Genomic DNA, 23,062 nt, shown 5'->3' with positions numbered 1-23,062 from the left:
CTGTGACCTACACCACAGCTCACAGCAACGCTGGATCCTTAACCCACTGAGCAAGGCCAGGGATCGAAACCACAACCTCATGGTTCCTAGTCAGATTCATTAACCACTGCGCCACGATGGGAATGCCTATTTTTATTTATTTATTTTTTTTTTTTGTCTTTTCTAGGGCCACACCAGCAGCACCTGGAAGTTCCCAGGCTAGGGGTTTAATCAGAGCTGTAGCTGCCGGCCTGCGCCAAAGCCACAGCAACACCAGATCTGAGCCGAGTCTTCGACCTACACCACAGCTCACAGCAACACCAGATCCTTAACCCACTGAGCAAGGCTAGGGATCAAACCCACAACCTCATGGTTCCTAGTTGGATTCATTAACCACTGAGCCACAATGGGAACTCCTCAATGCAGTTTTCAATATCCAATGCCAGTCATTCGAAAAGGGTTATGAGTTCCTCGCTGGCCGAGTGGATAGGGATCCAGCATTGTTACTGTTGTGGTACAGATTTGATCCCTGGCCTGAGAACTTCTGCATACTGTGGAGTGGCCAAAAAAAAAGTACAAAATTCAAACCAAAATAAACCATATTTTTTTAAAAAAGTGTTAGAATATTGCTTATTTTTTAGATGATATGTTCATTTAACTAATTAATTAAATCAGTATTGAAATAATTGTACAAGTACAGTGAAATTCAAACCATTAACTTATATATGCAATGGAAACATTATTTTATAATTTATTTATTGGTCATCTTTCAAAAACAATTATGTCAGATTTTTAAAGTTATAGTGGAATGCAACCATAATACATTCTCTCTCTGATATATATATATATATATATATATATATATATATATATATCTCATGTAGATATGATATGTATATGATATATGGTTTAATTTTTTAAAATTAGGGCAAAAATATATTTAATTATTTGAAACAACCAAACCAACCACTCATGGGTGTGTTTTTCTGCCATATCTATAGATAAAGGAACTGAGGTCATTTTAGCAGACAGATATTAATATAATCTGTTTCATAATACTCAACAGTGATAACATCAAAATTAAGATCTGTCCACAAAATGAGAGAAAACAGAGCTACTTAACTTGCATTATGATGGAGTAGCTGAGGCAGTGTGGGGTTATACAGAAAATAAATGATAACTGAATTCTCTCCTTTCAGTCTGCACCCCCAGTCATATGATTTAAGTGAACAACTAGTAATTGAGCATCACGAGGAGTTTCTAAATGAAAAAAGAATATCCTAAATTAGGGCATATGCTGGTGTCAGAACGAAGAAATTCAAGACAATTGAGAGTTTAAGTGACTTGCGAATCACAATTCTTTGAGAGGGTCAGATGATAAGAGTCGTTATCACTTAGATCATCGCATCTGACTTCTCTGCAGTGGATTATTGATTGGATTTGAGACCACCTGAATTGATATCCATCCCTCTACCCTCATGAGATGGGCTAATGGGAATGTATGGACCAGGGCTGACTACAGAAAGGCAGGAGTCTGACTATGTTCACAAGACAAGTAAAAGTGATCTGAAGGAGGTACATCTAAGGGTAACACTACAGACTGTTGCACAAGTTAAGACATGTGAAAGCACATAAAGTAACCCAATAAAAGGGAAAAAATTTCTAATTATGAGTTAAATTTTTATTTTTCTTTTCTCCATCACAGACTCAGTGTACACAGAGCGTTACATGGGTCTTCCAACTCCAGAAGACAACCTTGACTATTACAGGGTAAGAGATGGCGAACTAGATCCAGCTTATAACCTATTTATAAGAACATTTTTAAGTGTGTCTATTCTAGAAAATATATATTTTTTTATTTCCAACAAATTCTTGTTAAAAGAAATAACACAGGTGGTTTAGAGATACTCCAATAGCTTCCCCTACTCTATTCTGCATAATTACAGCCTTTATCGTATGCTATATAGGTCACAATATGCATTCATTTGGAAATACAAAGCAACACCAGATAATTACTTTCATTATAAAAATTTCAGTTGAGCAAACATGTCAAATTCAACATATTCCTTTAGAGCCCAGAAGACTGTAAACCTTTAACTATGTATTAAAATTTCTAGGGTATTATCATAATTAAGAGGTATGTACAAGCTTATAATGTTCTTATTCATAGCCAAATATGTACAGCTTTTCCACACAAGATTTGAGTAAAGCAGGTGAAGTGTTAAGTGCAGGAGGGCAGTACTCTGAAAAGCCCTTGAACACAAGGTACTGAATAGCATCTGATAGGCAGGTTGGTGTGCAGACGGGTCTCTAACGTCTGCAATATGGTCTGGGTGCAGTCCTCACTGGCAGCCCGTGTGCTAGTGTGGATGCCCCCTGCAAAGCCAGAGCCCTCCCTTGGCAGGTGTGCTGCTGCCGCTAGACGCATCAGCCCAAATACCAGGGACTCTTCTGGCACCCTCTCCCCCCCGCCCCCCCAAAGAAACTTTCCTGATGCTGTCATATGAGTTGAGACTTACAGATGACAAGGTAAATCATCTGAGGTTCACATTCTCCAGAGGATATTCAAAACTCTTCCCAGGCTACACCATACAGAGGTGCAAAATTAACCCCACCCGTGATGCTTCTATGGACTTTCCTGTGGACTCAACCAGGCCTAGCCCTCATTCTTTAACCAGGTGTTCAACACCCTTCTTACAATGGCTCAGTTTACCTGGACTATTCACTGTTCTCTGAATACGTTGGGGCCTTTCCCTTTTACGCTTTGTCCTCCGTTTTTTCTGCCTGGAATGTCATTTCCTTTCCATTATGAACAGGTACTGCTCTCCCAGGGCACTAACATCCTCTTTTGATAGTTTCCTTGTATATCTCTTAATTCTCAGTCTATCCATTTTGGACTTGTAGTTATTTTGAATTCCCTTTTCCTCTCTGCAGTATTATTAGTTATTCAAGGCTTTGTTCAACATTGTATTCCTTGGGTCACCCAGTATGAAATAGGAACTTTAAAACCTCTTCTGATTTAATTTTAAAACTTTTTGAAGGGAAACATTGTCATTAAAATTGTATGTCTCTTATTGCCTCTCTCATTCTACAGCTGGGATTTTCCTGTCAGTGACCCAGCCAGGATGCTTCAATTTGAAAGCCTCCCTTTTGTGGTGCACCATATTTGCCTAATGGCTGAAGGGTTTTTCCAAATATCCCAAAGTACTAAAAACTCCCAAAGCATCAGAGGTGTACTGCCCAGGACTCTAATCCTGGCTCTAGAACCTGATGGATGGTGAGTCAAAAGTTCATTTTAAAAATCCCACCTTGGAAAGTCTTTGAACTTAGCAGCACAAGTCAAGTCCAAACCCTGACATCTGAGGAAGTCTGAGGCACCTGCCTAACATGGTGTTTCCTCAACTGGCCCTCCCCCTAGAGGATTATTCTGCCAGAGTCTTAATCTGCCATTTCAACCTGTATCTTTTCCAGATTTTCCCATCGGCTCCACACCAAGCCCTCTCTTCTCCAACTCCACCCCCCACTGAGGTGGCCATTTTCATCTCTCCCCTTAGGTGTTCTCTGCGTGAGGTAGTCATGTAAATAGAAGTCACTTCCTACTGCCAATGGCAACACACGCACACTGGGAGCACAAAGTCACTGTCTCACTTCACTGCACAGATGGCACCCGAGGACTGTTTAATCCTTCCACGCCAGGAGTCGGGTTTTCTTGGCACAAAATTCATTGCTGGCAATGGACACATTAAAACTGCCAGTATCAGGGAGCTAAAGGTTCCCAATGTGTTACCCAGAGGAATTATTTGGGCAGGCGATAGTTAAGGTGGGTAGGCGAAAAGTGAGGCAAATGCATTCACTGTATTGTTTCCCCCTATAAGTTGCTGCCTCAGAAAGTGGAGAACTGAATCTAAGTACCTATATTTGGTGCACAGCAGGCTTTAGAATAAAGCTGCCCTCCTTTGTTTTTTAAATGAGCCTGTGCTTTTGTCTCTGGCAGGAATATGTTCAGAGATTCTATTTTCCTCCAAGGCCCCAGCTGCCCCTCTGGACCCTTTTACTTTTTTTCCCAGGTTGTTTTTATTTCCTTTCTCCCTCTCTCTCTCCTTCTTTCCTTCCCTCCTCCTGTCCTCTTCGAGAAGACAAAGGAGACCATTCCTTGAGGCTTTCCCTGCTCTGTGCATTTCTGTGGGTCAGAAGGAATTTTTTTGAAAATGAATCTGTTTAATCTGGCCAATTGGCTTTCTTCAGCACATCCAGGATAAGAATAAACTAAGCGGGTAATAAGCTGATCTTTGTCCGTGTTTTCAGCTATAGAATCATCGATAGCCTTTGGAAAGGAAGGTTATTTTTAATAAAACTCAAATGAGGAAAGGATTCCTTATTAGGTCATTGATGACCCAGATTTGGGAGAATTTAGAGAAATGCACATCACATTTTGTGAAATAAAACACATTTTGTGATATAAAGGTCCTACTTACTACAGGAAAGGAAATCATAGGAGCCATTTGTATATGCCAATAGGACAGGCAGTGAAGTCATGTACAGTTGTTCAGCTAGTGCACTGCTGAAAGATTCTATACTCCGTTCACTAAGGCATGCACCTCTGAAGCTGCATCCAGCAAGAGGGATGCCTTTTCTTATTCTTACAAAGCTGCCATATAGGTTAAAGGACCCTAACTAAGGCTTGGACCCAATGCAATGACACCAGCACTGACTCCATAAGACTCTTTTTGTAGATAATCACCCATCTTCTGGCAAGTGGCAAAGCAGGAGCCCTTTTAAAGGGTCTCAAAGAAGAAGGGAGATGTTCATCTCCCTTCATACCAAGGAGTTGGTCCCAGAAGCTCTAAATAGGCAGCTAAAGTGGAGGGCTGACAGTGTAGCTAATAGTGTAACTCTGTGGAAACATCTTTCTGCAGTGAGTCTCAGTCCACAGCAGACAGAAATAAGGACAGATTTTTTGGGGGGACCACACCCACGGAAGTGGAGGTTCCCAGGCCAGGGATCCAACTCTTGCCATGGCAATCACTGCGGTGACAATGCCAGATCCTTAGCCACAGGGGAACTCCCAGAAACTGGGACAGATTTGAGCAAAAGAATCATATAGAAAATGAGACCACTCTCACCCCCAACAGCAATAAGTGAATAGCTGCCATGTTCCCACCTGAGGAGTAGGCTCCTGACTAATTGATGACCCATCTCTATATGGTCGATCACAGATCTTCTAGTCAAACCTGTAAAAAACATTAACATGTGGTAGACTTTCATTCATCCATTCAAGTACCTGGTGTTTTAGTTGTCCAGAAGTTGATTGCCTTGTTGGTGAGACAAAACATCAGACAAAATGTTTGAAGAAAAATAAAAGTGAGTAGTAACAAAGCATGACCTTGGACATGACAAAGTGCCCCATATGTACAGAAAAGTCTGGTGATTTCCAAGTTGTGACTGTGGAGCCCCAGGAATTCGGTGCCTCCCGAGCCTGTAGGGAGGGAAGGAAAGTGACTGAGAACTTAGGGTTTCACTTTCCCCCGAGTGCTCTCAACCCAGGGGGATCCGGTTTCCTTTATTTCATTCATTTTTTTACATTCATTTATTAAGTGCTTGCTTCTATGGCCAGATACTGTTCTGAGGTCTTTACATGGATGAGTCGGTTCAGTTCTCCCTCCAATTCTCTGAGATAAGTGTCGATTATCTCCATTTTACTGACCCAGAAACTGAGGCACAAACATGTTATATAAGATGTAGCCACTGAGGGATAGGAAAGGGAGAGGGCACTTATCTGGAGGCAATCAAGGAAGATTTCCAGAGATAGAGAAGAAGAGCAGAAGTGATCTCCTCAGGGTGTCTCAGGGGTGGGCCAGAGGGGCAGGCAGAGCTGGTTTTATGGGGATTTGTGAAGCAGGTAGGAGATGAAGGGAGGGATGACACGGAGCAGTGATGTGCAAAGAGGGGGCCAAATGGTGGCTAATGAGGCCGGATGGTGACTGAGGAAGGAACGGGTTCACAAATCCACACAGAGAGGAGTATCAGATCAAGGGTAAGAGAAATGGGGCCCAAGTCCTGAGCCTCCTTGCCAAGAGAAGAGGGCAGCCTGGAACACACAGAAGGGACTGATTTAACTTGTAGAGGAGATTTATTTTGCATTTTGCTCAGAATTTGATAGGCTTTTGGCAAGTGTATGAAACAGTCATAGATTTGGCAGTCTTCTGCTAGCAGATTTGAAATGTTCAATCCTTAAGAACTGCTGCATCGTTAGGTTATGCAAAACAGGGTGCAATTTTGTAAATATGCCATCTTGTACTGATTTGACATTTGTTCTATTATCCCAGAATATGCCAAAGGGAGAGAGACCTTCAGATTTAAGCCAAACCTTAACTTGTTTGTTGAGTGCTGATAAAATGTTGACTGCTGTGTGATCTTTAAAGAAGCCAGTGTTGCTTGGTGAGGCCTGAGGTAGGGCCCCCTGTCGGTGGATGGGAGTTCTTTCCTTGGCATCTCATTGCTACAGTTGTTTGATGGATGTGAACAAGTAAAACATCTGATATGGTGGGTTGAATTAATTTTTTCTTAACAATTTTCTGTGGCCTCTGTTGTGGAATTAACAGTGCTTCTCAAAATATCTTCATTAAATATCATTTATGAGTCTTTGGTTGCAAATGGGAGAATACACAGAGCAAGTCAGTACAGTTGAGGTAATATATCACTGAAGTGATGGGTTGTCCATTAGACCAGTGGTTTTTTACTCTTTCTACCAGAGCTTGGACATGGCGATGAGTCGTTTGGCTGTGATATGAAGGAACATTAGAATGTGATGTTAAGAGGCATAGGCTTTTGATTTAGACCTGTGTGCAAATTGTTTCCACCACCTATTAGCAGTGTGAGCTTGGAGAAGTTACTTAACTTCTCTGAACCTCAGTTTCTTCATCTGGATAATGGGGATAATTAGACCTACCTCACAGAGTCATAGAAAGGATTAAATGAGACACCTAGGCCTGCCATGAAATAAGCTTTCAAAAACATGGCAGCTGCCACCATTATCCTCCAGGAAGCAAATTGTCCCTGTGGTTCCCGGATGGCACAAGGGGTAGCTTAAAAATTGTTAGACCTTCTGTTTCTCACAGTACTTCCCCACTCTTATCAGCTCTCTCTTTTATTTCAAAAATACAAAGATTTATTTGTTGGAAGGTAACTGAGGAACCAGCATGATCCAACGAACAGCTACAGATGGTTCTTCTTGGGGCTTGAAGGAAAAGCTCCTCACAGAGATGCTGTGGATCGGCACTGCCACTGGACCAATCCTTCCCACTTCGTTTTGCCAGACTGTTGCTGGCAGCAGGGCTCTCCGGAAGTTTCTAGCCCCGGGAGAGTGCCAACTGCACCACCATTGCATCCTTGCCCATGTATCACTCTAAGCTTCCTTTTTAGTAGTTGGTGACAGACTATTCGGCTTCTAACTTAGTCATCCATTTCCTTTTTTAATTCTGTTTCCATCGATAGGCAAATGGGGATTATCCTATTTTGGTGGGTTGAACTAGCACAATTAAATTATTTCTGGCCATTAATCCTCCCTTAAATTAATGCAAGCATTTCTTTCTCTGGCTTTGGCTGTTGCCTTTCATGGGTTAAAGTATGCCATACAGCAGACTGTCAGGAGCCTTTCTCAATTGTGAAGCCAGGATGCTCAGTCCAGTAAGGAATGATCATGGTTTCAGAGGCCGGGTGACACAGCTGCATCTTTCCGGGGAGGGGTGGTGGGGGAGGATGTTCTCAGCAGCCCGAGAGCCTTAAAGTGGGTGTATGCCTGCGGCTGCCTGGCTCCCTCGCACTGAGAGGTCCCTGTTGAGGCTTCTCCCAGCGAGCAGGGGGACATGTGTGTTGGAAATGACACACTTTCTGGTAGTTGCAGGGGAAGCTTTTGTTTTATTTTTCTCTTGCTGCATTAAAGTATTTGTCTTTCTTTCTTTGTAGTGTAATATTGTTAATGTAAAACAATTTGCATCATGACACTTTTATCACAGTTTTCGTCTTTTTCTCAGTATGTTGCATTTCTCACCATGTCTAGTTCATCACAGCTACAGTGTGTACATCACAACATTTATCTTAGGCTCAGGGTTTTACTTGTTTATAAAAATTGTCTTCTTTCAGCCTGTATTCACTCCATTTAAGAAAAAAAAAAGGCAGCCAGAAACTGTTTTGGTCCAAACTCCAGTAGTTATCACATTCCTTGCTAACTGTCCTGCGTATTTATATGTCTCCTAACTATTACTCTGTGTTTCAATGACATTTCTCAGTTTTATGGCTCAGGGAGGTTGTGGAGCAGCTTTTGCTGTTCACGCCGCCAAGCAAGGAAGGCCTGGGAGGCTTTAGGAAGCGAGGGGAGGTGACACAGCTGTATATTTGGGTCAGATCGAGGTGTTCGAGTTGACTGGCTTCACAAGCGAAGAGCTAGATTTCACATGGGGAGAAACAAGGGGGGAGGAAACAGCCGCGCAGCCGCAGAAAGGACGGCTCTGGAAGACCTGGACAGGGCTCCAGGGCCTGGGGCTCAGACTGTTGACTGTCAGTGTGCCACCCCAGCCTCTGCTGCTGCCAACTTTGAATCCTACACTGGCCTTTCAGGGGATTGTTTTGACCCTTTCCTCTCTCTAGGGCAGAAAATCGCTCAGGATTCAATTGCATTAGGCTCGGCGTCAGCCGCACAGTCCAAAAACATGCTTCGCAAATCTTGCAGGGCTGGGTAAGCCAGCTCTCTTCCAGTGAATGCAGTCTAAGAAGGCGTGAGAACGCAAGAGGGCAGAGAATACCCAGTGTGTTTGTGGACTACAAATCCCAGGACAGTTCAATAACAATTTCTTTTTCACCATGTTGTTGCCAAAAGATCCCATCATGAGCAGCTTGGAATTTTAGTGGAGACTCAGTGCAGCATGAGAGGTAAAAAAGGTTCTGCTTCAGAGTTTGTGTCCAGCTCTGCCGCCTCCTCAAGATGTAACCTGTGCACTGTTTCACGTCTGAATGTCGGTGTCTCCACTTAGAAAGCGGGATTGCTATAAACCTAGCTCGCAGGAATGTCAGGAGGATTAAGTGGAGCAGTGCTTTTATAAATCCTTTAAGATGCTTAGCAGAGTGACTGGCGCAGAGTACACAGTAAACGTCAGCTGTTATTACTAATGGCATGGTGCGTGGATTGAAAGTGGGCAAAACAGATCTCGGTAAATTTCAGAATGAGAACATTTTATGCCACCTACCCTAGCTGTTCCCATTTGCCTCTGTAAAACCAGGACCGAATATAGCGAACAGTACAAAATAAGTGCTTAAATTTCTTTGATTTATTCCTTTAATTGATATTTAGCACTCAAATATGCACTTTAGCATTAGATGCTCACAATAATGAACAATATAGACAAATTCTTTTTCTCATGGATCTTATAGTCTAGTTGGGTATATAGCAAATATAGATTAACTTGAAAAAAATGAATGAATGGATAAAAGAGTGAATAAGGTAATGTTGGGATGGATGGGTGGATGGAATTATCTGGGACACCTCCCCAGATAACATGTTTCTTTAAAATAAAGTAAAATAAAAATACAACTTTTAATAAGTCCTAGGTGTTTATGAAACTTTCTGAAAATTCACAGTTAAATTCTCAGTCAGAAATGACATACAAGTGCATATAAGTGGGACCCAGCCTGCTCAGGAGTGGGAGAGCTTTTGTACTGAGCTTTCTGGGACAAAAATCACCTTGGGAGCCTCAGTCAATACAAACACATTGAAGGACTCTGTCCTGAAAGTTTTAGATAGAAAATATTTTTTTTTTTCCCAGAAGTACTGTGTTATAGCATTTTCATATCAGCATCAATAATTTAACCCTAAAAAAAAATCCACATCTCTTGATTCCTGCTTCTGTAAGAGTAAGAGGAATTAATTTTCCTTCCATTTCAAACAGCACAAGGCTAGGCATCACTGATATTGAAGCTGCGACTAGAATACAAATACTCGGGCCTTAGCCCCATCCCTTTCCTGCCAGACCTTCAGGTTTCCCATGAAAACTAGTAATACCAGTAAGCTGGTACTAGCTACAAAGATATCTGTAAAATACAAGCCTTGCCTCTTATAAGGTTGACTTTGATTCACCAAGGTGCTGCAGGACAGACTGGCTGATTTTAAACCCATGAGGCTACTGGCCCTTCCTCTGCCCAACTCATGATGAGACAAGAGGAGCAGACTCCAGCTCACAGCCTCCCAAAGTCACTACAATGTCTATAACATTTTTACCTTCCTCCCAACTTTGCAAACATCCCCAAATTAAGATCAGATGACCAGTTCCATAGTTTCCAAGCTTTTTCATCCAACACCCCACACTCATTCTACCTAAGGTCACCAAGCAGTCTCCAAAAAGTGGACCTCCCCGTTTTTTTTTCTCCTAATTCCCTGGCTTGATCCAATAGCAGCATATTCCTCAACACAGAATGAGGCAGACAACAACCACCCACTGATTTTCTAAGGCCATACTTGATCTTTTCATCCCTTTCCCCTCCCATATGTTACACTTGCCTAGGTTTTAAACATCTGTTCCCAAAAAGGTAATACTGCTTCTCATGCAGAGCCTTAGTAATGTGGACCAAAGTTCATATGACATATTGCAGAGTATGTTTAGTTGCAAATGCTATGTACAGGCTCTTTGAAATGTAGCATGTATGGCACCATGTGACACACGGTTGCCATGGCAATACACTTTTTGGCTGAACTACAGCATAAGCCCATGGAACATACATTGCTAATATGAGACTCTGCCCGGTACTAATGCACAGGACACAGGCAATCTGGGATCTGGGAGTCAAGAGGGTTCGCATGCAGCCTGGGTGGCAGGTGCCCTCTTGCTGCATGTGCAGGGAAGATGTGGCATTCTCCCTTCCCAGTCCTGTCTCCCAGGCACAGGGCGTGCTGTGCATTCTGCCATGCATGGAGACAGCATTTGCTTGAATATCGGTTTGCTATATTTTGTATCAAAGGGGGCCCCAGCTGAAAACATTTTATTTTGTAAACTGAAGTGAAAAATCAGTTTATGGCAGATCTTTTTTTGAATAATGACATTCTTTTTCCCAATTCCAGAATTCAACAGTCATGAGCAGAGCTGAAAATTTTAAACAAGTTGAGTACCTCCTTATTCATGGAACAGCAGATGGTGAGTTTCAGTTAATTAGACTTTTTAGTATCACAGACAGGTTTGCAATTTCACTACTGACAAAACAAAAGCATGAGGGGCAAGACTGTTACATTTACTTCAATAAAACAGTGTTGCTTTCCACAACTCACTTGTCTTGGGCTAAATGGGCTGCAGGGCCCTAGAACTTCAAACAGTCCCTTTCTTCTTGTGCGTTTCCCACCCTTCCTTCCAGAAAGCTGGAGCAGCTATTAGTTACTTTATGTTTCTTTTCTCTTCCTGCAGACAACGTTCATTTTCAGCAGTCGGCTCAGCTCTCTAAAGCCCTGGTGGATGCTGGAGTGGATTTCCAGACAATGGTATAGCAAAACTTTGGGCAAGGGGAGGGAACTTGGTGATGAGTTCTGATTCCCCTCTCCGGGCCACTTCTCCACACAGAGGCCCCAGGAGACAGGGATGGAAGTAAACGAACTTGAAGAAGTGGTATCCTTGAGCCTTACAAACGGAGTCATGTTCTGCATTATAGGGTTGGGGGTTGAGAAGCACAAGACTGCATCTTCTGGGAGTATCAAATTGATGCTCTTCTAGTCCTGTGATTGTTCTGTCTCTATTTTGATTCAAGCGTACTTACTCAGTGAACGTGTGGCAGGGTAATTCTAAAGTGAAACCAGCATGATAATAGCTCAGCTGAAATATGAAAATCCATTTCTGTCTAGTATGTGTTACCAGCCCTTCTAACAACAGTGGGATATTAACAATCAGCACACTTCCATTTTTTCAATTTCCATGTTATCTTCTGTTGAACAACCACAGGTAATAAGCAATTAGGCTGGTTTTATAAAGTTGGAAATGGCTAATGCTGTCACTGCCATTTCAGAGGATGTTTCTTGGTATTAAATCAAAATCATTTTCTGCACTAGACCTTTTCAGATGAAGAAAAATATGTGTGTATTTCTCTGAATATTTTTCTAAGTGCTTTCTTGTCTGTGTTAGCTTAAAAAGCCTGCTTTTCCTCACTCTCTCTTAACATATACACTTTGCTCCATGCTCAGTTAAATAGTGCCTGCTGTATAAAAGTGGGACAGTCATTTGATACCAAAAAGTCCTGGCATATATTTTTTTAGGTCAGATTCTTACAAGAGGTTGAGGTTTATTTTTCCACTATTCAGAGAAAAGACATGATACCTTAATTGAGCCATTGTTGAAAGTTTATTTATGGCTCCATAATATATGTTTGCCTGGCAGTGACTTCCCATTGATTTAATGTGGTGTGGGTTGATAAATTTTTGCCTCAGGTCATCAAGTCTTCCTACATAAATGTCAGACATACAGATAAAAAATTCCTGTGAAACCTCTTAAATGTTTGCAAATAATACACTTGACTTTTGACTTCACTTATGCTGAACATATCTATGGAATATTGAAATAGGTTTTTCTACTTCTTTGGTGATCTATATTAGGAAACATTGCTTTTAAAAACTCATTTATTTTAATAGTTTAATCTTATGGTCTTAAAGTGTAAGATCACTTTAACACTTGATAGCAATAAACCTAGTGGACTTCATGGGCTAAAACATCCCCTCCTATGCATGACGTGGTTCTAAGTATCCTTTGCATCAAATTTGAAAATGGACTTGGATATTTTAATTATAGTATTTATATCCTTAAAGCACTATGCAGTGAAGGCAGATTCACAGTGAGTTGCCTTAGCAGCTGCAGAGGATGATCAGAGACTCCTGCAGGACAGAACTACCTACCGGGAAAAGCTCTTGGTGGGTGGCGGGAGGTGTGGATTAGAAACCCTCTTGATCACGTTTTAGTTTATAAACTGATTGAGGAATTAAAACAGCCTGTTTTATTCCATGTGTGCTCATGAGAACTCATTTGGATTTAAAAAAAAAAAAAAAAAAGACAACAGACCTCCTAATTCTGATCTTTTTCTTTTTCTCTCCAGTGGTATACAGATGAAGACCATGGGATTGCCAGCAATATGGCACATCAACATATATATACGCACATGAGCCATTTTCTAAAACAATGCTTCTCTCTACCCTAGCACCTTGAAACAGCATGCCATTTAAAGCTTACGAAAAGCCACTTTTGCTCTCATTATCTCCAAACTGCACTGTCAAGATGATGATCTTAAAAAAAAAAATACACTCAAATCAAGAAATGCAAGGTTACTTTTGTTCCCAAATTTCCTATCTATAACCCTAAGTAGGGACTTCCATTTTCACAACAGATTATTACCTTACAGAAGTTTGAATTACTCAGTCTGGCTTTATTACTTAATAACATTTCCACATCAGTTGGTGAAACAACAAATAAGAACTATTTTTATGGGAGCTTTGCAGAAGTTCCCTAGGCAGCCTTTTTTTCTAACTGGACTAGTCCAAATCTTGTTCTCTTTTTAAAAGAATGGCAGGATTTGGGCAGTGATGTCACTGAAACAGGGGTAAGAAAAGAGGGGGTAGGGAGAGAAGCTAGCAGCGGGAGGCTGTGAACCCTAGCCCAAGCATGCTGACCCGTCAGCTCCCGGGGGAGAGCTGTTCACAGCCAGACTGGCACAGTTTTCCGAGAAAGACAATTCAGTCTCAGGAAATCATATATGCAAAACACTGACTTCTGAGTAAAACCGCAGCAGTTGAATAGACTCCAAAGAAATGAGAGGGAAACTGCCAACAATGCAGGGCCCCCAGGTGCCAGTTATGGCTATAGGTGCTACAAAAACACAGCAAGGGTGATGGGAAAGCATTGTAAATGTGCTTTAAAAATACTGATGTTTCCTAGTGAGAGAGGCAGCTTGGAACTGAGATGTGAACACATCAGCTTGCCCTGTTAAGAGATGAAAATATTTGTATTGCAAATCTTAACTTGAAGGAGTCTTTGCATCAGTTTTTCTTATTTAATTTCTTTGAGCATCTAATTAAAGGAATATTTTAACTTCCTTGAACTTGTTTTTAAAAAATTGAAAATAAGCTACAAATATATGTATTATTATGATTCCCATTCTATAGACTGTGGATTTTCTACTGGTCAGTAATAAATGTGCCTTCATTTTTTCAGATGTAATGAGTTTTGTGTCTTGAATCAGACCTAAACTACATTGGCATATGGACACGTTTACCCAGAAAGGCTTTTGTTTATTTTGCTTGTTATCCCAAACTGCCTTGTAAACATGGAGAGGATTCAGTTTTTGTAAGTGATAGATACATAGAAATGTGCTAAATTAAGCACTTCATAGGGTTTTTAGCTAATACATAGACAATTTCTGTTATATAATAAGCCTTTGAGAAATTAACTTAAAATAATTGTGATAATTTACATCATACATAATTTATACTTTTATTCCAGGGAACTATGATGAGGTTCATAATATCAAATATCAACAACATCATCTTGGTAGCTGTGATGGCTCTGTAAAATTACCAAAAAGGTCAAGTCAATGACTTAAGTCTTTGACTAATTATGTTTGGTTGACATAACTACATTAATGAAACCATAGATTTAAGATGCTGAATTTAGCCTAGCAAAGTAATTCTAGATGACTGATAACACACTATTTTTGTGCAGTTATTTGCAAAATGGCCTCATTAAAAAATTGATTTTATGAATTCAAACATAGCTGGAAACAGTTATCCCAGACAGAATAAGCTACAATGTAAAAATCCCAAAATGGAAAGAAAAGGAAAATAATCTATCAATTCATGAGACTGGTGAATCATGCATTAAGAACAGACAGAGGATTATGAAGTTCAGTTTCAACTTGTTTTCAGAGCATGGCATTCTTTATTATGTCTCAATTCTCAGTCATCTATTGGAACTATAAGCCAACTTTTCAACCCTATAGGGCTCTTGTCATAATTCTAATAACAGAGTTCAATCATCATGAGGAGTAGTTGGACCAATCTTTGCAGAGTTCTGTATCCAGAAACAGCAATCATAGATCATATGTTGGCATTCTGGACTGAATTAGTAACCAGAAAAGCAAATTAAATAGAAATTCTCCTTTTATCCTAATTGAAACCAGATGTAGTGCAATATCAGATATTGTTCAGATCTTAATAAGACCATTTTACAATAGTAGATGTACGACATCAGATACTATACAGATATTAAGACCACTGTATAACATCTGATATTGCACAACTATTGTACAATATTAAATTTAACTGGAGTTCCCGTCAGGGCTCAGTGGTTTAACAAATCTGACTAGGAACCATGAGGTTCCAGGTTCAATCCCTGGGCCTGGCTCAGTGGGTTCAGGATCTGGCATTGCCGTGAGCTGTAGTGTAGGTCACAGACGCAGCTCAGATCCTGAGTTGCCATGGCTCTCAGGTCAGTGACTACAGCTCTGATTAGACCCCTAGCCTGGGAACCTCCATATGCTGTGGGTGCAGCCCTAGAAAAGACAAAAAATAAATAAATAAAACTTAAGAATGTTTTACTTCCTTAGTTTCTAAACATGTGCAATGTTTTTTCTGGAGCCCAGAGGTAATACAAAATCCCAGCACATACCTTTCATATAATGAGGGTGGCAAACAGCGATGATGTGTTTGAAGTAAAATAGATTTCATCTGACCCTCATAGGACAAGTTTTACTCTCCAGTAAGAGCTTTAAATTAGTTTATTGGGAAAGTAAGTGTTAAAAAATGACATAAATTAGAATTAATCTAAGAGTAGGTTTGAAATACACAGGAACTAGTCATACCAGTAAGATGTGCTGACTTGCCTGTCTTTGTTGCAGCTTTAGCAGGCAACTGGATACTGAGATTCCTTTCATAAACAACCTGTTAAAGCGCACTAGTGCCTGGGACCACACACGCCAGAGGAAGGGAGAAATGTTTCACATCCATTCTATGGATATAGCGTTTCTTCTTTTAAGTTTTGATCAAGATTTGTAGAAAGTCACTTTAAAATTATTTTCAAACTCTTTTGTTGTTGTTGTTGTGTTAACCTTGCTAAAAATGGTTACATACCTCTATGCTTGTTTCTTTCTTTCTTTCTTTCTTTTTTTTGGGCCAAACCCAGAACATATGTAAGATCCCAGGAGGCCAGGGCTCAAATTCCAGCCACAGCAGTGACTTGAGCCACTTCAGTGACAACTCTGGATCCTTAACCCACTTCACCCACAGTGGGAAGTCCCCCTCCATGCTTTCTTAAATAACAGGCATAGACCATAATTCAATGCATGCTGATGACTCAAGCCACCACTATGAAGATCAATTATCTCATTCAGGTTGTATGTCATTCTGAGTCTGTCTTTCTTTCCTTTTAATGGCTGCACCTGTGGCATATGGAAGTTTCTAGGCTAGGGTCAAATTGGAGTTGCAGCTGAGGCCTACCCCATAGCCATGGTTATACTGCATCGAGCTGCCTCTGTGACCAATGCCGTAGCTTGCTTGGCACTAACTCTAGATCCTTAACCCACTGAGTGAGACTAGGAATTGAACCCCACATCCTCACAGAAACTATGTTGGGTCCATAATCCACTGAGCCACAATGGGAACTCCACATTTCTGAGGGTTTCTTATTCACAGGTGGTCACTGAAACTACCAGTTTTACCACTTGACATGTATGCCCTTTGCTCTAAGTTGATGTGAGAATTTCAATTTCTAAAACTATTAGATTTATACAATATTTAAGAATCAATAAGGTCTAAGGAAAAAAAAAAGCCAAAACACAATAATGGCCTTTTTTTTTCGGAGTAAAGAGAACTCCAACTTTAAGGACAGTTCTTTCAGCAGTATCCAAGGACATTTTTTCATACATCTTCAAAGATTTGGCGTGTATAATCAGTATGTCTGAGGGATATATGTGGTTGAGAATGAGAGATGAATGTGAGTAATAAAGCATAATGTCACTGAGCCATAGGAAAGGCTCAGAGCATGGTATTAGTAAGACCAATGTCATGCTTAGTAGAAATTTATCATCTCTCTGAATGTCACCTTTTCTGTGACAATATTAACATTTAAACTTAAGACTTTAAATTAATAAAAATAAATATAATTTTCTTACTTCTAAATTGATAAGGGTATCTTTTCTGGAATTACAGAATTTAAACTTCAACAAACTCAACCAAAATTTTTATCTATGTTATCTTTCCCCTGAACAATCACCCCAAGTTTGTCACAGTATTGAAAATGCATGTGTTTTGAAAGGTGTGACCTATTAAACAACCAAAACTCTAATTATTCCAACCAGTTTCTCCTGATTGGAAAAGTCATGATATTTTTGACTCGTGAGCAAGAAAAGCATTTCATTGAGTAGAATTGGTTTTCAGCACTAATCATAGGTGAATGATAATAGAAAAAGTGATATACTAAGAAGAAATACTACTTTACCCAATTCTAGTTGCACGAGCAAGAATAAGTTAAGTCACATCTCACCTCCTGGAGACTCCAGTGCACCACAGCCGAGGTTAGATGGACGTGGGTTAGAATCTCAGCATCAACATTCACAGTGAGGAACCTTTTAAAGAACATAACTTAGCCTCTTTGAACCCCACTTTCTTAAATTGAAATAAATACCAAAATACCTACCTCCTGTAACAGTTGCATTGCTGTGAAGATGTATATACTATGCCTGGTTTGATGATTACATAAATTACTCTGGTTCCCCGTAGGTGCCTTGTGTTTGCAGGTGTTGGGCACATGAAGGTGCTCAATAAGCATTCTGTTCCAATGCTTCCATGTCAGTGAGAATCCTTTACGGAGCTTTAATCATTCCTAACAAACCTAGAAGCTGTATCCTCATATTTTACTTTACAATTCTCTTCTACAGCCTTTATTGGCAGAATAAAGAGCAAAGCACTAGGCTCTGTAGAGTTAGGAAGAAGGAAGGAAAGAAACACTATCCTTACTTTTAAGGAGTTTGTAAACAAATGGAAGAAACAATTTGAAGAAATCTATGACTCAACACACACCAGAAGGCAGGAGTACCTAGATCCAAAGTTAAGTCAATAGGAAGTGGATGAGATGAGCAGAATGAAAAGGAAAGCAGGAGGAAGGCTGGTTTTGGACTCAAAGGAGCCAAACATTTGCTAATTTTCGTTCTACAGTTATATTTCTTTAATTGTCTAAGGACTACTACTGACACTATGCTTTTCTGAACATTATCTTCATATACAACCCAAAACATTATATAGAGGAATGCTCTATGTGAGAGGCTTTATAATAAAGCTATTGTGCTTGGAGCTATTTATTAAGTGCCTAAGGCATATGCTTGAGCCTGGTTGGTTTCAGTCATGATCAAAGTTTATAGACCACTCACAGAGACTTTGGTTAGAGTCTCTGAGAGCCATCCTGGCTACAGGCTCCCTAAGGAAATAATTCTACTTTTCCCCACTGTACTTTCTACTATGCTGCCAGACTAATCTTTCCCCAAATGCATACCTCTCCGTTACTCAAAAGTCTTAATGAATAAATTTGAAATATTTTAATATAGAACTTAACATCATTAATAATGTCTCCAATTTGTTTGTCTACCTTTTCATACAGATCTCCACCACTCTTGACACACTGCCATATTAGGCTGTTTGCTGGCTTCCAAATATGCCACAGAGCAAATGTCCAGCTCCTGTATACCACATATGTTTACTTTTTTTATTTTTTCAATGCTAACATGTTTGAGAGTCTTTGCAGTTTTCTTCCCCATTTCCATCCTAATTCATACGCTACATTTTATGTAACATTTTCTTCAAACTCTGCCCTACCCAAAGTTCCATCCTTGAGTTGTTCACTGCTTTCATCATACAACAAACTCAATATAAATCACATTTATGTTATAGTTATATGTCGACCCTGTCCTTAAAAGCAAGGATCCCAGTCCAATTTTCAAAGTTCCAGCACAAAAGTAGAGGCCAATGCACAAACAGAAACTGAAGCAAGTGAGTAGTGACAGTTGTGTCCATGAATTATAGTTTCCTAAGGAAGACATCCAAAGAGCTCTCCCGAAGTATTACCAGTAGTCCTTGAATATCGGGTTTCCTCAAGAAGATTGATTATAAGTAGCCTCTCAAAGTCGCTATTTAGAGAATTACCCTATTATACAAATTACTCTTGTAAAATTTTCAAATGGTTGTAATCTCATTTCATTGCATTGCATGACTGTATGAGAGCTAGTGAGAGATACTGGAAAATCTGGAGAGAAATCTTGCAATGATAGGAAAATAGTTCCATACCTAGCAGCAAACAGACTAAAGTTAAACAGAAAGAGAGATAGATCAGTGTAGATTAAAAAATAATGAGTCATAACTTTAAGAGCCAAGAAAAATCCTAAAAGATCTAGGGATTGTATTGAAATACAAGCCGCTAGTGAATCATCAGTGGAGAATTTCTATCAGGCTAATCTACACCAAAGAGATACTCAAATTATATTAGAAAAAAACTTTCCAATATTGAAGGCTGTTAAATGACAGCAATGACAAAGTAAATTCAGGAGTCAAGAGAAAATACTAACCAGTACATTAAAGTTCTGATGGCAATTCCCTCCGTAACATATTTGGATGGCTACAAAAGAATAATGGTCCCATCTCATGTATCGACAAACAGGGAGGAGACAAATTTTAGGAAATGCTTTTCCCAAGAGGGGTAAAAACAGAAGTCTAATGCATTCAAATAATGGGAAATCCTGCTAATGATTTGGAAGCTTTCACTAGTCATGGCTACAATATCATCTGTATCTAAGTCACTGGTCTCTGGGAAAATGAAGAGATACATCCTAATATAGTTCTCATCATAGTTCATAAAATTCAGATTGTTTGAATACGCTTGAAATGTCTATATCATCAAGTTTTTAACATCAGGGGAATGTCTAAATTTAAACACTATGTTCAAACAATCAAAACGTTCTACAATGATTTACTGATTAACACTAAGGAAAAAAAGACAAGACACTGCATCACAATTTAAAATGTGCAAGGAAATTACTTAGGATAAATATTTATTTCCACGTAACATTTCTTAGTTGTGAAAAACACAATATCCTAGTCACATTTACACATTATTAAACTTTGCAATAAATTACATTCAGTAATTTTGACCAGGAATCTGAAATTAGGAGGAAATACATAACACTACATTTTTCTTATATTTTATATGATTTCAAAATATTAGGATTAACATAGGGATAGCATGAAAATTCACACGAGGACAAAATGACTATAAAAATACTCAGAAATACAGAATTTTATCGGATATGAGTGTTCATTCAAATAGGTGATCACGTGAAGGTGTTAATTCACTATGATCATTTTAAACAGAACAGTTATTAATATTGAAACATTAGGAGGCTGCCTTTGAGACTAACTGGCACGTACAGCTAGTCTAAATCATAAAACAATGGGAATGTTTACATGTAGTATCTGTATTATAAAATACACAAAGGTGATACATTTGGAATGGAAAGTTTCTATTTTCCCTTGGCATTTATAAACACAGACTTTATTAACTGCAAACTCTTCTTATATTTTTTAGGCTTATGTTCCATAAAAGAAATGGCTCCTTGAAAGATTATGAGGGGAATTTGAACCTATTGGAGGCTTTGTTGTTGTTGTTTTTCCTTCATAAACTTAATTACAAGAGGATTTTTTTTTCAGTTTTCATGTGCACTTACACTTAGAATATGTAATTAATAGTTTTGAAAAGCCACAGGGCTCTGAATTATTGTAAAATTGGACACTGAAGTTGATAAGGTTGATGACAATTCGTCATTCTTAGGAACGAGCACTATGAGATTTTTGTCGTTATTAATCCACATTTATGTAAAATGAAATAAGATACTGTTTGTTTAGTAAGGCTCAAAAATCCTTAACTTTCCTTCCTCTTATATAAACTTAGTAAAGATGGATTATTTCATATGGACTGAAATATCTACAGAAGCTGCTCAAACAGAATCTGAAATTTTCATTTAAAAGATTATTTTTCTACAACATGCATTTAATTAAAAATGGAAAAGAGATTTGCAGAAAAAAATGACAATTGAAGACCTGTCAGTCTAACATTAGAACATGACTCAGAAGCAGCATTAAGCAGTACGTGACCTTTAGCAGTGGAATAGCTGTACAGGGGTGGAATTTCATGTACAATGACTCATCTTGTGGCATTCCACGAGTATGTATATAATAGGTTTATTTGGAAAACGCTTGTTTTCAATGGAGATAAATTTAACAGCATATTTCTGATAAAGGTTTATATTGAAAATCTCACAAAACTTACAAAGTTTTTCTAAAGCATTTCATACAAGCCTGGTATTTGATCATGTAATCACAACTCGAATTTTAAGCAAATACTACTTGACTCTTTGCATTAGTATCTGATTCTTTTAAACAAGTTGTGAAGAGGTTTCCATATATATTTTTTCAAATGACTTTAAGTTTTAGTTTCATATAAATTCTTAAGTATTAAATGTATCATATTAAATCAAGGAAATGCATAAATACAATTTTTAAAAATGCTTTCAAACTAACTTTTTGATTTGGGTCTTTTGAAATAAGTCACTAATGCTAAGCTATAAAAAATTAAAAGAAGTAAGTCTACCTTTCAAAATTCTTCTGAATGAAATTATCAGGTATCTTCATGTTCCTAAGTAGGAAAATACAAACTAGGTAAATATGACTTATCTCTTTAAGAAAGCTATTGCTCTCGTAAAACTGACAATGAGAATCTAGTGTTTACAAATGTCTAAAATACAGCAAGGAACACAGAGATTCTTGCATTAGTTGTTGCATATGCTCACGAGGGTGTCTCACTGTTCAGAAGTTTAAACACAGAAATGAAACAAATATTGCACTACTTACAGTATGAAGGTGGATTTGGGATGAAAGACAGAATTTATAATACATGATCAAAGCAGTTTTATTAATAATCGTGGCACTCTTCTCATATATATGTAAAAAATAAATTGAAGATCAAGTCATAGACAAGTCTCCCTGTCAACACCTTTCCCTGAGTCAGCTTTCTTCTCTTTTCGGCTTTCAATGCTACAGTGGAAAAAAGAGAAATGTATTATTTCAATCCAGCGTGGCTACTGGGAGATCTGCTTGCTCAGACACAAAACCCATCAACCCCAAAGCACCACATGGGCCCTTAGGCATTGCTCTTTCATGCTGCGAAGCACAGATAGACAGCAACAATTAAAACCCTCTGCACTCAGTGAGATAGAAACCAAGAACTGCAATATAAGGGGAAATTCAAAAAACAGAAACTAAAAACCCCAAACCAGACATTTTTAAAAAAACAGTTCCAAAAGCATGCACGATTTATACCCATGGTCCTCATCTGGGCAAATGAATCACTGATGATTGTTGAAAATGCCAGTCATGGCCCTGTCTTAAGATAACACTGACACTATGAATGACACAAACAAGATGTCACAGTAGGTATTTCTGGGCCCTGTTGCAAGGGGCACATCCTGTGTGCACAGACTGGATTCTGATCTTTGGTGAGAACTGCGCTGTTGTCAGTAGGATGAACACACTTTTGCTGGTCTGCAGGAGGCCGTCGCCCTGCACAATGCCCTCCAAACACCTGTGCCTGTGCTGTTTCTTCACAGACAAACCCTTCTCCTGTCCATCCGAGGAGAAATGTTTCACCTCACTCCTTCAGAATAAACTCATTCCCAAGTGGATTCCATTTTAATTATTCTCCCATTAACTTTATCAATGGTCAAGCTGGGAATGCAAATCTATAATTCTTTATTAAATAGTTTTCCCAGGTACACTTTTCCTCCTCTCGTGTTGACAGTTTTCGTAGAAAATTCAAATAAAGTGTTGACTTCATGGAGCTCACAGGAAGAGCACAGGCTTCCAGGGGGCACAGCGCCGCCCCCTCCCTGACCACGTGGGCACAGGCAGGGCCCTCTACCCTGAGTCCTCTCCGGTGTCCCTACCAGCTGTGACCCAAGGGAAGCCACTGCCAGTCTC

The 23,062-nt window shown here is 39.3% G+C and overlaps 2 protein-coding genes across 6 annotated transcripts in view; one reads left to right on the top strand and one right to left on the bottom strand.

Annotated features, from left to right (window-relative positions):
* The window catches only part of DPP4 (dipeptidyl peptidase 4), an 82,395-nt gene extending 68,190 nt beyond the window's left edge, over positions 1–14,205 (top strand). For all 5 annotated transcript variants that reach the window (XM_047772741.1, XM_047772740.1, XM_047772743.1 and 2 more), the window contains 4 exons: positions 1,685–1,749; positions 11,087–11,159; positions 11,424–11,497; positions 13,093–14,205. In XM_047772741.1, the coding sequence (XP_047628697.1) occupies positions 1,685–1,749; positions 11,087–11,159; positions 11,424–11,497; positions 13,093–13,194 (314 nt within the window). In that variant the 3' untranslated portion in view covers positions 13,195–14,205. The remainder of the gene's footprint in view (positions 1–1,684; positions 1,750–11,086; positions 11,160–11,423; positions 11,498–13,092) is intronic.
* Positions 14,206–20,261: 6,056 nt separating this feature from the next.
* Positions 20,262–23,062, bottom strand: part of SLC4A10 (solute carrier family 4 member 10) — a 238,387-nt gene continuing 235,586 nt past the window's right edge. The window contains exon 25 of the mRNA XM_047772739.1: positions 20,262–22,120. Coding sequence (XP_047628695.1) covers positions 22,054–22,120 — 67 coding nt within the window. The 3' untranslated portion in view covers positions 20,262–22,053. The remainder of the gene's footprint in view (positions 22,121–23,062) is intronic.

Source organism: Phacochoerus africanus, chromosome 3, assembly GCF_016906955.1.
Source record: "Phacochoerus africanus isolate WHEZ1 chromosome 3, ROS_Pafr_v1, whole genome shotgun sequence".
NCBI classification, from domain to species: Eukaryota; Metazoa; Chordata; class Mammalia; order Artiodactyla; family Suidae; genus Phacochoerus; species Phacochoerus africanus.
The sequence above is the reverse complement of the archived record's forward strand: the minus strand, read 5'-3'. Positions and strand labels throughout refer to the sequence as shown.